This window comes from Tauraco erythrolophus, chromosome 10, assembly GCF_009769465.1.
Source record: "Tauraco erythrolophus isolate bTauEry1 chromosome 10, bTauEry1.pri, whole genome shotgun sequence".
Taxonomy (NCBI): domain Eukaryota; kingdom Metazoa; phylum Chordata; class Aves; order Musophagiformes; family Musophagidae; genus Tauraco; species Tauraco erythrolophus.
This window is the reverse complement of record NC_141474.1, coordinates 2,849,357-2,865,925: the sequence shown is the minus strand read 5'-3', so window position 1 is coordinate 2,865,925 and position 16,569 is coordinate 2,849,357. Positions and strand designations below refer to the sequence as shown.

Here is a 16,569-nt window from a genome sequence, read left to right as displayed (position 1 = left end):
CCATCGATCCAGCCTGTGCAGATCCCTCTGTAGAGCCCTTCTTACCCTCGAGTGGATCAACACTGCTGCTCAACTTGGTGTCATCTGCAAACTTACTGAGCGTGCACTCCATCGCCTCGTCCAGATCACTGATAAAGATGGTGATGGAGAGAACTGGAGTGCGCTGCTTTATATAGTTGCATTTCCTTTCAGTGGCCATAGGCTGTGAGAGATCACCTAGATGAAAAAAACCCTTCCACATCACTTTCAGAAGTCATCCACAATAACTGCTGAACAAATTGCATTAAACCCAAAACACTCTGAAATAGTTTTAGTGACCTTATGTAAAATTACATCTGGGCTAAAGGACTGTGAAAATGAGTTTACCAAAACACTGTCACCCCAAATAAAACCTTCACTGCAGGTTTCAGTTCGGGATCAGAAATTCTGTTTTCAAGGAGCGTGTCCACCAATGTGGGGATGCAAAGGAACAGGAGATGTAGTAGTAACCTGCATCAGCCGTTTATGGTAGATCCTTCAGGCAAAATTCAACAGAAATAAAACTTGCCCTCCTTTTTATCTGAGTAGTCAATGATGTGTAAAGAATGAAGTTCATAAATGTGAAAATATATTCACTGTTTTGGGCCCAGACACAGCTAATGCTGAACTGTAGATTAGGAAGGAGCTGCAGAGTCACTGACTGCGAATACCCTGCCAAACCGATGTCTTGTTTTGTTAAAACATTTTTGATTGTTCTACCCCCAAAAAACCCAAACAAAGCTATTTTTAGTGTGTAAAGTTTCAAACCCTTACTGTCAGCCTTGCCCTTTGTGCATGGAGTGCAGAATGAAGCAATGTTACAAGCTAGCTGCGAGGAAACACAACAAAACAATCCCTGATTCTTGTCCAATGCTTGTGTTACCGAGAAGACTAAGAAAAACTGCCTTTTTTCCCTTCTGAAAAAGATGTTATGATCTCAAATGCTTCAGTTAACTTGGTCAAAATTCTTGTCAGTTGACAAAGCTGTGTTGAGTTCAGTCCAGCAAATCATGAACTACAGAAGTATCTCCACTTATTGCCTTAACGAAGCTCTTCTAACAGTGTGAGAGGAAGGTCTTATTTTGACAAACTTGCCATGGTTTCTGTGCATTAGATTAATAAGAATATTCTTAAAGTCCAAAGCACAAGTTTGTTTTTATTATCTAAAATTCTTCTAGATATTCCCTTAATTTGGGGGGATTAGGTGTACCATCATTTCCAGAGGTAACTCTGTACCCAAAAACCATGACAGGTTTATAATAGTAAGGGGCCAAATATGTTTTCATCTCATTTGCTAAAATTTGGTGAATTATCTGATTACAAGTCTGTAAGGGAGGAAGAGTATTTTGTGATTGGAGTCCTTAAAAGGGAAAGGTTTCCTATTCAGATTTTGGCTTTGAAGTTCTACTTTTGTTAAGAACTTGAGTACCTGCTGTTCTTAACGACAAATTAAGTAGTCTTCAGTTTGAAATTTTTCAAACTGATCTCAAGTTTCGAGATTTTTATCCTATGGAGTAAGTTCTGGAAAGAATGTCCTTCTGTCTGGAAGAACGGTAGCATTCTCATTTTGTCTCCAGTGTCTCAGAAAGGTTATGATGCTTGTTTTATCAAAGCATTTAAGTCCTGATCTTGAAAGGTGTTTCTTTAGGGTGAGATTTCCTGGGCTGCAAGGAGGTTCTGTGGCTGCGTTTGTAGGCTCTGGGCTTAACTTGCAATAGTTGCTCGAAATTAAAATACTCATCAAACGTGGGTTCAAGTCTCCTGTTAAGAACAGATTCTGTATTTTCATAGCCCTATCCAATTTTATTTGTATCTTTCCAGAAAGAACTAATTTTGACTTGAACTGCAGTTATGTTACACACTCACTTGTTCCCCTCATGATGGAGTACTATAAGGAAACTCCTGTAAATTATTCTCATGCCCAAAGGTTTGTACGGATGCCAGAACTGGTGTTAAGATGAACAGTCATGATCAGCAGAGTGTGGATTTGGTACAGCTTAAAAATAGTGATGATTTAACTAGTCATTGATGGTTCGGATCACGCCTCCAGGTCAGTTTGATTGTTTGTGGTAAAACTGAGTCATTACTGTGTATGATGAGTTGGACTGATCCATATGGTTGAAGCTTGGGAGTTCACAAGAACTGAGCTAGTGAGTAGTAGTCTTCCATTTCTTGGAGTATTGAAACACTTACATGCTTTTCTTACTCTAACCTTCCTGTAAGAAGGTTTTCCCTAGGCTGCTTGAAAATACAGCTTTCATACTGATTTTTAAAATAACTAGAAATGGATGATTCATATAGTTCCATTAATGGGCAGAGAACTGAGAATGACTGTGGAGGAGACTGGAGATGTGTTGACTTTGGTGGAAAAAGGGGAGGTGGTGTTGAGTGACCTGAAAGGTGAATGAGACTAGATTAAAAAAAAAGTTTGGAATTTGGGTGAGAAGCCTGTGAATCAAAGTGGTCATAGAATCATGGAATGGTTTGGGTTGGAAAGGACCTCAAGATCATCTAGTTCCAGCCCCCCTGCCATGGCCAGGGACGCCTTCCACTACACCAGGTTGCTCAAAGCCTCATCCAACCTGGCCTTGAACACTTCCAGAGATGGGGCAGCCACAGCTTCTCTGGGCAACCTGTGCCAGTGCCTCACCACCCTCAGAGAGAAGAATTCCTCAGATCTCATCTAAATCTCCCCTCTTTCAGTTTAAAGCCATTGCCCCTTGTCCTGTCACTGCACACCATTGTCGAAAGCCCCTCTCCAGCTTTCTTGTAGCCCCTTTAGGTACTGGAAGACTTCTATAAGATCAGCCCGGAGCCTTCTCTTCTGATGATGTGAACGAGAGGAGGTTGGGAAGTGGACTGAAGACAGGGATAGGACAAGGCTGGTAACAGAACACGTTAAAAGGAATGGTGCAATAGGGGTCCTTCTGTGGGCAAGGTGCAGGTGGTTCGTGTCTGTGAGATCATGTGGATCTGGAATGGAGTCCAGTATTCTTCACGTGAATGCTTTGCTGTGAGCAGAAGTCTCTAAAACCCACTGGAAAAGCATCCCATTTCTCCTGGTGGTTAGTCCTCCCAGAGGATGACAACCTAAGCGTTACGCCTACAGGGCTGGAGTTAGTGTTGAAGGTCTGCAGTGTGGATGAACCAAGTGTGTCTTTGGATGGTGCCACATGAGGAAGCAATTTTAAATTTTGTTTCATTTTGGTAAAAATGTAAAAGGTCCCTCCACTGCTTTACAAGAATAACATTAAGGTGACAAAGTCAAAAGCTGAAAATTACAGCTTAGAATTAAAGTTTTTTGCATAGCCCTGTTTCTTGCCTTCTCTTTTCCCTCTGTCAGTATCCATTTTCCTAGAAAAAGAAGGAATGGTTTCATGGCTGAATGCTGCCTCGGAGTGCATGAATGCCAAACAAGGGAGGAAAAAAAAAATAGTTCCAGCTGTCCTTTCGCTGTTTTGTACGGAACTGGGATTCTCTGGAAAAAATCGACTGGGATCATGTACATAAGGACTGTCATAAAGCAACTGCAAAAAAACTTTGAAGAGCTGGAGATTCCACGCTCATAAACTTCTCAATCGTGGTTTTTTTTATAGGTTTAACTATAGTTATATGTGTAATTTATGGCTTATTTTCGTAGTGTAATTTTCACATGCACTGTCTCGGTCATATCTTTAGATGTGCATTTAAAAGCGTTATTAGAATATTTTCCTCTTTAAGGGGAAGTATGAACCTAAATATACTTAAGCAATGAAACAGTTAACTTCAAATCCTGTTGCTTTGACTGTTTGAGAAGGATTCTTGAGACCCAGGATAAACAAAGGGGAATAGAGACCATGCTCCATAGATTTTTTTTTTTTCCAGGTTTCAGTATGCATTCCAAGAAATGACCTGACAGCAGGGCAGGTTGCAAGAGCAAATTCTCTGGAGAAGTGTTATAAATCATTTCTGTACTTGCCCTTCCCCCTCTAATTACATTCATCAAGTCACATTTTGGCAGAACAACAAAAGCTGCTGTTGTTTTGGGGGCTTTCTGTAAGGGTCCCAAAGGGAGAAAAAAAAAAAAAAATCTACTTCTAAACCAGTGTTACAACAGTATTGCAAATCTCTTTGGAATGGCGGGGTTGGGAAATGGATCTCCCAGAATTGCCTGTTGAACTTTGGGGAAAAATTTAACTATACAAGCAAGTTACTGCCAGACTTAAGACAGCTGGGTCATTCTGCTGCCTTCCCTTTTCATTTTTGAACTTGAAAAAACTCTCGAAAACTGAAGTTGGATTCCACTCGGAATTTAAGACCCTTACTTGCTCTCAGCAGCTTCTACTTCTGATATATATTTGGGTTAAAAACAAAGGTGTTCTTGCCTTTTTTTGTTGTTTTTTTTTTTTTTTTTTTTTTTTCTGAAGTGGCAGTTGCACAACATAATTCTTCCCTGGGATGATGCATTTTATTTTAAGGGCAATTTCTGCTCTAAGAGAACTCCTAAGTAGCCTCAGGGTCATCAGCCAGCCTGCATCCAATTAATAAACTTGAATTTTAGCTAAGGGTTACAGCAGTTGCTGTAGTATCTAAGTGCTTCGTTGCTGTAGGTGGTCACATAAGCCTCAGAGAGAGAAAGAGAGAGAAATGGGTTGTTGCTGCTCCCCTTTTGGTTAAGGAGCTCAAAGAGATGAAGGTGATGTGGCTGATGTAACAGCGTGGTAGTTAGGCAAAGTAATCACACGAGCTAAAGATACAAGGATGAGGACAGAACCCTTCTCAACTTAGTGTACAATTATAAGAACTGAAGGCTCTAAAAATCATACTTTATATAATGAGATATGTATTTATGTAAGGAAATACATGTCCATGTGCCTAAGGTCAGGCATAGCTGGCATAACGTGTGCTTGAGAGCCCGTGCCTGATGGTTAGTGTTGGCTGGACTTCCCTGAAGATGTTGAGCCAGCTCCACTTTGTATTCTTTACAGGTCGAAATATGAAACACGTATGCCTGCTCTTCAGAAATACTACACGTTTTCGTTGCCCTACTTACTTTTGCTTCATAGATTTCAGAAGTGGAAGAAGATGCAAACTCTTCTTAAGATTATTCTTTTTTTTTTTTTTCCAATGTAACAAACGGTAGGAGCTACAGAAGTAGGAGAATCCATGCTGACCGGTCCCTGTCACCTTCCACTTCATGTACCCAAAAAAATAAGGAAAGATAACTGAATTAAGTGTGTGTCGTTAAACTGAGTTAAGTGTGTGTTGTTAATACTAAAAGATAACCAGAACCAGAAGAACCTCATGACGTGCTTCAAAAATCAGATAAGTCTTCTCGTTGTATAACATACATAGATGGAAACCTGGTGTCCTTGAAATTCAGGTTATACACCTGAGGTGGAACTATGGCAATACTTGTCTTTTAATTTCACATCTCTTCCCTTAGCGGAATTATCAAACTATAGCAGATGTGTAAAGGTGTCTAGCAAACTCTTGTAGAGTGGAAGACTGTTTTCATTAAGGACGAAAACCAACTTGGTAAAGATATAAAAAAGAAAAGTTTGAGCTCAGTCTCTGTTCTGGACTCAGATTGGATCTTGGTAAATGTTCAAATATTTTTACATCCCCAGAATTTGTTTTCATTGCCTGCAAATTATCTAGTTCCAGCAGGGACCACAAAACTTAGCGTACACTCAGCCATCCAGTTGAAAATTCCTTTAATTTAAACTCAGCTGGTTTGAATTCATCTAAAAATCTTAAGACTGAGAGTTTTTTTTTCTTTGAGGCTGACATTTTGAAGCCTTCTGAAAGCAAAGGGATGTTAAAATAGGTTGTGTTTTTTTTTTTTCTTTGTCGGTTACTGCTTTAAAGAAATGAGATTAACTGCATTAAATTCACATTTATGTGCTAACTCAAACCTTAAATTGGTCTAGCGTATTTGATTTTTTTTTTGAATGAACGTTCTTATTTGTAAAATGAGTCAAAGATGAGAGCAGAGGGAGAAGAGTGGAGATGGAGGAAAATGTTACCTTCCCTTCTCTTGGAAGGAGAACATAGCTAATTGTCTGTGTTGAGATTTCTTAAGGAATCTAGTGATAGCACTTTTGATGGTCTTCAGTTATGTCAATACTATTTTTTTTGTTGGGCACTGGTAGCTGTATGTTCAAAGTGCTCTGTCTCAGACATGTCATCTCTCTCTGACTTTGTTAAAAACTAGTTTTATGGACAAACTTTCCCAACTGCACTGGGAAATGCCGTAAGGAGTCCCATTCAGGATGCAACTGTGGAAATCACTCAAACCATTGCAATTTACAACTTCTGAAAAGCGTCATCTTGTGAACGTGTACAAACTAGTTTTTGTTTTGGTGTAGACATCTGGATCACGTAGTGGTAGTTCAGCTGCACTTTAGCTTTGACAAAGCAATGTGGAAGCAAACCCCTTGGACCTTTGTTTGCCACTATTGACAGCCTCAGTGAGACAGCTAAATATGTGCCCTTCAGGTCAGACTTTTGACTTGGTTGTGTACTGATGAACTATTAGTGGGTGTTACTGGGGAGGCTTAGCTCCCATTTTTGGTAAGGTGTATCCCCACCTGAACGCAAACCAGCCTGGTCACACACAGTGAGCCCTGTGCTGGATCGTCTCAACAGTTTAGCCAAAAGCTAAAGAATTGGTTGCCTTCCACACCCAAAAATAGTTGCTGCCTGTTCTCTGCAGAATCATAGAATCACAGAATGGTTTGGGTTGGAAGGGACCTCAAAGATCATCCAGTGCCAACCCCCTTGCCATGGGCAGGGACACCCTCCACTACACCAGGTTGCCCAAAGGCTCATCCAACCTGGCCTTAAACACTGCCAGGGATGGGGCAGCCACAGCTTCTCTGGGCAACCTGTTCCAGTGCCTCACCGACCTCAGAGTGAAGAATTTCTGCCTTTGATCTCATCGAAATTTCCCCTCTTTCAGTTTAAAGCCATTGCCCCTTGTCCTGTCACTACACGCCCTTGTCAAAAGCCCCTCTCCAGCTTTCCTGTAGGCCCCCTTTAGGTACTGGAAGGCTGCTGGAAGGTCTCCCTGGAGCCTTGTCTTCTCCAGGCTGAACAGCCCCAACTCTCTCAGCCTGTCTCCATAGCAGAGGTGCTCCAGCCCTCGGATCATCTCCGTGGCCTCCTCTGGACCCGCTCCAGCAGCTCCATGTCCTTCTTGTGTTGAGAACATGCCCAAGAGCTGCTTGCAGTCTGCGATTTGAAGAAAGGTGCTTTAGCAGAAGTTGAAACCAATGTTTTTATGCCAGATTATTTTTTTCTGTCCAAAGACTGGCAAATTTCTGTGAAATAATCAGAGCAGCATCACAGTTGCAAGTATGCTGGTTGTTCTGGCAACAGACCTCTGAGGAGTTGGGGCGCAAGGCAGGTTCTTCTTTTCCCTGTGCCGTTGGAATGGGTGTTAGTATTTTTGTGGCAGAGTGTTGTCGGAATTGACTTGATGGTTAACTGAAATTACTTTTTTTTTGTCACTGGCAGGAGAAAGCAGTAGAAGAGGGTTGAGTTCACTTCACTTTCTTCACTGAAAATTCCTTTTCTAATTCAAAAGTGTTATTTATTCTTCTCTTATAGTACACTCAGCTGGTGTGTGTCATTAAGTAGCTGTTGCTTGTGTTTCCAGTGATAGGCTACGGGGCCTCATATAATTTACCTTTGAAAGAAAGTGAGCTTTTGGCACAATTTCCATGGCTCAGCTCTCCTGTCTGCCAAAAAGGATATCTGAGGCTCATGAAAGTATTTATTTTCATTAGATTTTTGTTTCAAAAGAAGTGGTTGCATGCTGATATATTTCCCACTGGAGAGCCTTCCCACTCGCCTCCCACGTTTGTAGGACTAACATGGTCCTACAGTGGCTTGAGGTGAACTCTGCTGTATGAAAGCAAGATTTGCTGTAAAGGAAATGACTACGGTGTATTGTAAAGGAAATTAATACCATGTAGTAGACTGAAGGATGTAATTAGGGAAAAAACCCACAACAAACACCAAAAAAAGTTTCAAAGCTGGAAGAACCTGTCTTAACTTCTTTTGCTGCAAGTTGTGTGCTATGGAGTTTTGGTGGCTGTGGTATAAGACATTTTCTTCCCTTTGATGGGTTGTTTTCAATCCAGATCCTTTTAATACATATGTCATTATAATTCTAACAATCTTTAAATCCCTTCCTATTCAATGCAGGAATGGCTTAGAGCAATCTGGAACCAGTTTCTTGTGTTGGCTTATAATGTGGAGAAATGGTTTGTAATCTTTAGTAGTGCTTACAGACTGACCTAGGTAGAATTGCGTGTTCTTTCCATATTTGTTTTCTGTTCTAGCTTATTTTCATTCTGAAATAATGGTTTTAGTAGAAAAGTGAACAAATTGTAGAGAATCTTCTCTCCTGAGGCTAGAGAATGAGAGTGAGCTAAGCTGCTCAAGGCTTGGACCTTCTAACTCTTTCCAACCATGAGTAGTAAGCACAGAACTGGTCTAGGAGTGCTGGGTGGGTGCGTTGCCATCTCTGCCTTGCTGGTTGCTGTGGTTGCTGCCCAGGAGGAGACGTGAGGTTGATGGTCATGAGTTGGGAATGAGGTAGAGATGACTAGAAGACCCCAAAAATGCGTCATGGGAGCTAAAACTGTTACCTAATTTTCTTGTTAAAAAAAAAAAAAAGTAGTAATTTGGGAATAACAGATTTTTTTTTTTTCTCCCCTTATATCTATATTACAATGTCATTTTACCAAACTTTCAGGTATGTAATATTAACGCCTCTGAGCTTGAGAATGAATTTTGTGTATAAATACCAATGTGATTCCAATTCCAATATATTGGCAAAGCTCCTGCAACAATTCTTCACCTTGTGACTTGATTTATTTTGCTTAAGTCTCTTGAACTGAGTTTAAGCTAGACTGGAAAATTCTTTTCTTCTGAAAATTCATATATGTTCATTAAATTTTACAATTTGTTTAAAAACTTAACTGTGGGGTTAAGATCCTGGAATTAAACTGAAACCTTTCCATATACCTCGTGCAAAAAAATGTGTTGTAGTCATCTCAATATATACAACTAGAACAGATTGAAATTTCTTTTGGAAGTGTTTTTGGACCCAAATGTATAATTTCTCGAGGTAAAACTTAAAATTGACTGGATCATTTTGAAGCCTTGTGATTCCTGTTCCAGACTTGTCTAAAGTACACAGAGTTGCTGAATAGCTGCTGTCACCAGTCAGAAACTGTGTTTCTCTCCTGGGTCATGTTACTTCAGGGGTTTTGAGTAGCATAGTTAATTTTACTGGGATTTTTGTATGTTCTTTTTAAAATATGCCTAAGTGCCTTGCTTAGGCAAACCCTTGAGGAGAGGGTTACCATGAGAGTTGTAGAACACTGGAACAGGTTGCCCTGAGAGGTGGTGGATGCTCCATCCCTGGAGACGTTCAAGGCCAGGTTGGACGAGGCCCTGAGCAACCTGATCTAGTTGGAGATATCCCTGTTCCTGGCAGGGGGGTTGGACTAGATGACCTTTGAAGGTCCCTTCCAGCCCTAACCATTCTATGATTCTATGAAAACATGCCCCCACCATTCCAAATGCTTTTTGTATGATGCCCTCACTTATTTATTTAAATATTCTTTCACATTAGCACAAAGATTGCTGGGCACCGATAATATAAAATATAAGAACAAGCACACTTATTTAAAACAGGCTGGTATTTTCTATCACCTATGATATAACCCACTTTTTTTAGGGAAAAAAAAGTATGCAAATTTTACCCAACAAGCCAAGGAAGTGAGACTCTTTGGGGCTGGTGTGTTGAATTGGGTCCTAGAGCCAAGGTCTTACTCTTGAGCCCTCCGTTGCTGATGGGTGACACGTCCAGGTTAGTTTGTTGCTGGTTTCGAGGTCTTGCACGCTGACCATATGAACTGGCATTATAGAAAGCTCCTTTAAAAGATGTTTCTGAATGCAGCCATGATTGACTGTAGCCTAAAATCATGGTTCACTGTTGCCAAGGATCATATTTGCAATGTCGTAGAGAATTGACTTTTCTGCAATGGGATTAAAAAAAAAAAAAAAGCCACATCCATCTGACCTACAAAGCTGATGTAGTGTAATTTTATTTGACAAGCCAGGTGTTTTTTTTAGGGGAGATTGGGTGTTTTGGTTGCAGTGGGTTAGCTTTGGCTCCCACGCTCCCTGCAGCCAGGCAAGGAGAAAAAAAAAAATAGGAGGAATGGGGTGAGAAAGCTTCTGCGTCAAGATAAAGGCAGGGAAATCACTGCTGAGGGCAAACCAAACTCGATTTAAGGACAATTAATTCGATACCAATTAAATTAAATTAAGTACTCATTCAGGTAGTGGGAAACAAAGACAAGTATGAACACCCTTCATCCTGCTTTCCCAAGCTCCACTTCACTCCTGACTCCTCTTCCCTCTGCCCAGTGCTGCAGGGGCTGGGGGCCGTGGTCAGTGCAAAGGCTTTTCTCTCTGCGGCTCCCTTCAGCCTCACGCTCTTCCTCTCCTTCACTCTGGGCTGCAGTCCTAGCAGGAGAAACCCGCTCTGGTGTGGAGTCCTCCACGGGCTGCAGGCCCTGGTCTCCTTTCCCTGAGGCCACCCTACTGCCAGCAGCTTGCCACCAAGACCAAATTCATGGATAAATCAGGTTATATAAACAAATTTTATAGGAGTGTCGTCTGCCTATGTTATGCTAATTTTCTGCTTGGGCAAAATATCATCTCATCTCCTCTTGTTCTACCACAACCCTAAGGTAAACCCTCTGTATGGTGTGCTCTGGGGAGTCTGGCATCACTGGTGTGACCCCATATCTGGCACTTTGGGTCGTGATGGTGGTGGTGGGTGGTCTGATAGTGCTCAGCTGCAGAGGCAGCAGTGGTTGAAGGTGTATAGGTGAGACCTTAGCCTGTGTCTGGGTTTTACCAATCTTTGTTTCTTTGTTGTTTTCACTTGAAATAGGTGATAATGTAGACCTGTGCTTTGCTCTTTTTTAAAATTTTATTTGATAATCATTGATTGAAAAGATTTAAGGTTAAGGGCTATAATTCTGTAAGGCACAAATTCGTTTTTGGCCACAAGAATTTCTCTTTTAAAGCATTGTTCCCCTCTATTCCTTGTTTTTCCAGGTTATCAGTTTTGTTATATCATGTATATTGATTCTTACATTGAACAGCAGAAGTTGAAGCATACCTTTGCTTTGGTGCTTTGTTTCCTGTATATTCCTGGCATGTCTTTCTGTATTCCTGTGCTCTTGTGCGTTCCTGATACAAGTTGAAACCTCATTTGTGCTGTCTCCAGAATATCTTTGTCGAAATGGGTGCACTGGGTGCTTGTGTTAGGCAAGTCCTTTACCCCTGTGTTTGCTCAGGGTGATGTGGTAGTTGTGTGTCATCAGGATCATAGGTGAAAGTAGTGATCTTCTGTTGTAATATAAGTCAACATGGAATCTCTACAAGACAGTAGAGACAGTATTTAACAGAAAATATTTCAACAGCCAATGCTGTTGCCAGTATAATAACAACTGTTATTTTCTCTTCTAGGTGTTAAAATGGGTTGAAGAAGCAGTTCAAGCCTCCAAAGTGCATCTCTTGTCTACAGACCATTTGACCATGGCTGTAAACACTTGGCAGATCCCTTTTGATCCAAGTCTGAAAGAGGTCACAGTGTCCTTGAGTGGTCCTTCACCAGCGATTGAAATTCATGATCCATTAGGTGAAGTAATTTATACCTTCTTTTGTGATGGCAAAAAAAGTGAATGAAAAAGTCAAATCATCTCTGCTGCCTCCAATAGGGAAGGTCTTTCACGTTTTGAAAACCAGTATCAAGATTTCAGGATATTTTTTTAGTTTTATTTTATTTTTAAAAGACAGGGTCTTTGGATATGTGCACTTCTGATATTTAAATTGTTTTCTTGACTTGGAGGAACTGGAAATCCTCCCTATTCTGACCATTTAATCTCACCTGCATCTACTTTCTTACTGTTTGTCCTTGCATTCCAAATTTCTGGATGCTTTTGTTTTGTTTCCCATGTATTTATGTAGCCACTCAGCTGTCATTTAGGAGTTATACGTGGTGGTTGTGTTTTATGTGGCGAAAGATAAACCAAAGTCTGGATTTTTTGAACTATGAGAGCGTTCAGAACCAAACCCCATCTCGTGTGCCGGTCTCAAGCTGAACATCATGTGATGGGAATACAACGACAGGTTCAGATGCTAATTTGTAATTGAAGATATTTTGAACAAATCTTCTGTTCATCGTTATGTTGATGCCTTAGAGCATCTGGAGCAGCACTCCAGAAATAAATTCAGATCATATTTTGTGTTGTCTGAATGTCTTTTGGCTAAGGATGTATGTTAAGTTCTAGTATCTCGGGAATATTATATGCACAGGATGGATTCCCTGCAATATAATCTGGTCTGTCCTCCACTGAGGCATTCTTCTGTGTTTGCAGGAAAGAAAATTGCTCAGTCTGTGATGTCTAACAGGCTAAATTCCCTGTGAGGATCTCATATGCATTCCTAGCCTTAGTCACATGCCAATACCCCTCTGCCAGGAGAACCTGGCTTCATAGTTTTTTCACTTGTGGGGTTTATCCTGCTTGAAATAGGTGTAGAGGATGGAAGGGTGAGTGGGCTGGCAGGTGGGTCACGGTAGGTCTGTTCTAAGCTCTCCTTCGAGGGAGCTTGCTTCTGTGCTGCTTCCTTCCGCTGAGAGCTGAGTATTTTCTGGGAAGAGGAGAACCTGTTTTGCTTGCCGTTTCTGGGTTTCCCCCAGCTCTGTGTTGTTGCAGGCTGTATTAAATTTCCTGAGTGAATGAAAAGAGTGAAAAAAAAATAAGCATTTTTAGTGTTCTGGCAAAGAATGACAGGGAATTTTGACTGTTGTAAATGGCATTGACTGCTAAGTAACAAGTCGAGTTTCAAAAATACATCAGTACAGAAGAACAATATTGTATTTACTCCCTGTTTTTTTAGGCAAGCAGATTGGTAAAGGAGCAGGACTGAATGAATTGCTAAATATCCACAACTCTGCAAAAGTGGTAAATGTCAAAGATCCAGAGCCTGGAACGTGGACAATTAAGGTAAAGTTACTGCAGAAATCATGTGTATTTATCCTATAGCTTATAAGGGGGTTAAATAAAATAGTATATCATCGTATATCATAAATATTAATAGATGAGTTTGTGTTATAATAAATGTCCTTTCTGACCTATGTGTTGTGACATATTCTGAAAGCAGTCATATGAAATTCTTATCAAGATGATAACATATTAGATGTTACTATCTTAAGTCAAATCCTTAGGTCATCCTTTTCCTTTGGATGGAAAAAGGATGAAGTGGGTGCTGAGGTTTTGGAGTCTAGTGAGCAGATACTCTCTGTAGAGAGCATGGGCACAGGCAGGCTTTGCTGTGTATTGCATGTTCGGAGGACTGGGAGCATTAGCAGGTACACACAGTCAATAAATATACATTTAATTGAAACTCCTTATCAGTAAATTATTTAAATGCTACAGTATGTAAATAAATTTGTTCATGTGAGTGCTATCCTAGTACATATAGTTACAGAATGGACCCTAAAGGATTTGGAAATGTTAAGAAGGTAAGAGCAACATGTTAGCAGTAATAGCCAAACAAGACAGGATCATAAGACTCTGCTGAAATGGTCTTTTTAGAACTGATTGTAGCAATTTAATGGGACCCCTTGATCAAACTCCCTCGGCCAAAGGCTGCTGCTCCCACAACAGTCTGTAGGAAAGTTCTCTGAGTGTTTGGCTGAAGGCTCCTTACACTGAGCACCATCAACGTGCCCTGAAACAGATGAAGTTTTGAGATTCTGAGGGCTGTAGCAAGCAACGAGCTCCTACGTAATGATACCTGAACATACTTGCTTCTGAAATGAAAGAACAGAAGCTCTCAGTGCTGAAAGGGCCACTTGGAGCTGTGGTTCTATGGGATTTTCTGTGGGTGACAGTGCTAGTTTAGACGTTTGCTGTTGGCCCCGTGTTCCCGCGGGTGCCGTATCGTGGTTGTGAGCAAGATGTGTAAATGCAATAACCTCCAAAAGCACTGGTGACCTGTTGCTGCACAAAAGAGCTGAAGCCAGTGTAGCTAAAGTCTTCACCGTTCAGAGATCAATGGGTGTATGTATAAAATAAGTGTAAAGCAGGAACAGCAGGTGGTTGCTTTGACTAGTGTCAGCTCCAAATTTAGCAGAAATTCGAGTTAACACAATATATCAGGCCAAAAATTGCTTATCTGAACCCATAATAGGGAAAAGGGATGAGCAAGAGCACTTAACTGTGATGGGGTGAACTTGAAGATGAATCTTAGGACTTCAATCAGCTGTTCAAAATGTAGTTGTACCAACTGTGAATGGAATGTTAAAACTGTAAGGATTGCACTATGGATAAGGTGGTATTTATATAAACTTAAGAACTAGCCCCAGCGTTGTTTTTTATGGTTAGAAGCTGATGTTTCTGTCTGTGCTTGCAGGACCAGAAACGCTGAAAAACCTGGTACAGAGATACTCTGGTGGCCTGAAAAAAAAATAAAATAAAAATTTGGGTCCTGCTGGACTTAGTAACATCAGACATATTGGGTCTTGAGAGAACTTTTCCTACAGTCAGTGCTTTAGGATTCAACTCTGTAGCTTTTTGGAGTCTTTTAGGTCAGGCGTGCAGAGCTGAGCCATGTGGAACCACTTGTGTACTCCTGCACTGCGCTGCCCAAATTTCTGGATTCCAGGAGTTGCTGAGAGAGGAGCTCGCTGCTTTTACAGGCTCAATGGGTAACACTCTTCAGAGCTCAGAAGCTCTCCTAAAGCCCAGGCTGGCACTCGGCGTGGTGCAGGCTGCCAAGTGGCTCAGCTGGATCCAGGCCACCAGGGCTCCACGAGATGCAAACCAGCCTCAGCCAAAGCATCAGGCTGCTCCTGTAGGGAAGGTTTTCAAGGTTCTAAGCTCAGCATATTGCTGTCTCCAATTCTGTGGATAATAAAGCATTCAGATTTTTGTATTTTGGGTTGAAAAAAAAAAGAAAAAAATTGTCTTGAATATAGTTGAAATATGTTGATTACTTTAACTTTTATAAACAAACCAGGTCTAAATTAGATCTATGCAAAGAGCTTATATAGGTTCTTGTCACCTGGAAGTGTGAAAAGTTGTCATTTTAGGATGATAACAGATCGTGGTGCGCAGTGGTATCAGCTGCTACTAAATCAACTGGAGAATGACCCCTCCAAGAAGATCCCACCTTAATCCACAAACAAGTGTCAGTGCAGTTCCAGTGCTCAGTGAAGTCTTTAAATCACAGGTTTGAGTAACGTGAAACCCACAGCGTGCAACCGAGTTGCAACTGGAGCAGACTGACTCGCTTAATAGAAGGAGGAGTGTCCTGTGGCAGGGGGGTTGGAACTAGATGATCTTGAAGGTCCTTTCCAACCCAAACCATTCTATGATTCTGTGAATTTGCTTTTGCTAAATCCCTCCCATAATGACGTGCCCTATGGACTCCTCTTAGAAGCCATCCTTGGAGTGGTTTGGGAGGCATCCAACATCTTGCAAATGAGTTACCTGCAAGCTCCAGGACAGCAGCATTAGAAGGCAGTTGTATCTAATTACTCTAATTACAGGCCTTGCCTGCCATGTGTTTTGGGTTGAAAACCTGAAAACGTTTCAGGGGGGGAGAGGGAGGGGTGAGAGGCCATCAGCTGCTGCTCTGTTCTGTCCTTAATCCATAGGCCATAGCTTTTTCAGCTGCCCAGTGCCACAAAAACTTCTCTGCTGCTTAGAGTTAATTGATCGTCTGTGTGGTGGAGAAAAGGAGAGGAAAAGCAACGAGAAATCAGCAGAAAAACTTGGCTGGTCGTGTGATTGAGATGGGTCTTTAATGACTGCTGTTGGCCTTACGCTCGTATGGCCAAGTGCAGCTGGTTCAAGGGGGTGTGATGACAAACCAGGTCAGAGTAATGTCTACTGAATAATCATGTTCCTCAAAGCCTAATTCAGCTGCATCACTGTAGAAATATAAATATAACCCTGCAATTAAAAATTTACTTAGTCATTGTAGCTTAGTTTTTCTGTTGTGTGACAGTTATAGAATCATAGAATGGTTTGGGTTGGAAGGGACCTCAAAGATCATCCAGTTCCAACCCCCCTGCCATGGGCAGGGACACCTTCCACTACACCAGGTTGCCCAAAGCCTCATCCAACCTGGCCTTGAACACTTCCAGGGATGGGGCAGCCACAGCTTCTCTGGGCAACCTGTTCCAGTGCCTCACCACCCTCAGAGGGAAGAATTTCTTCCTTATATCCAATCTAAATCTTCTTGACAGAGATGCTAATAGGAAAGGGATCCTTTGAATGAAATTTATTCTCAGGTGTTGGCATCAGACTGCCAGCTCCTCGGCATGACAGTGATGGATGCATTTATTGTTACTAGTAAATGGTCAAACTTTAAGGTTATTCTAGCCTTAAAAATGCACAGGTATCCAAAGGTTTGAATAATTCATGAAGAGAAATGTATTTTTCTACGGATCGTTTACTCGGC

The 16,569-nt window shown here is 41.3% G+C and overlaps 1 protein-coding gene across 1 annotated transcript in view; it reads left to right on the top strand.

The window, feature by feature from the left end:
- Positions 1-16,569, top strand: part of HMCN1 (hemicentin 1) — a 201,735-nt gene that overhangs the window by 40,282 nt on the left and 144,884 nt on the right. The window contains exons 5-6 of the mRNA XM_086617855.1: positions 11,563-11,734; positions 12,997-13,103. Of these exons, the coding sequence (XP_086473981.1) occupies positions 11,563-11,734; positions 12,997-13,103 (279 nt within the window). The remainder of the gene's footprint in view (positions 1-11,562; positions 11,735-12,996; positions 13,104-16,569) is intronic.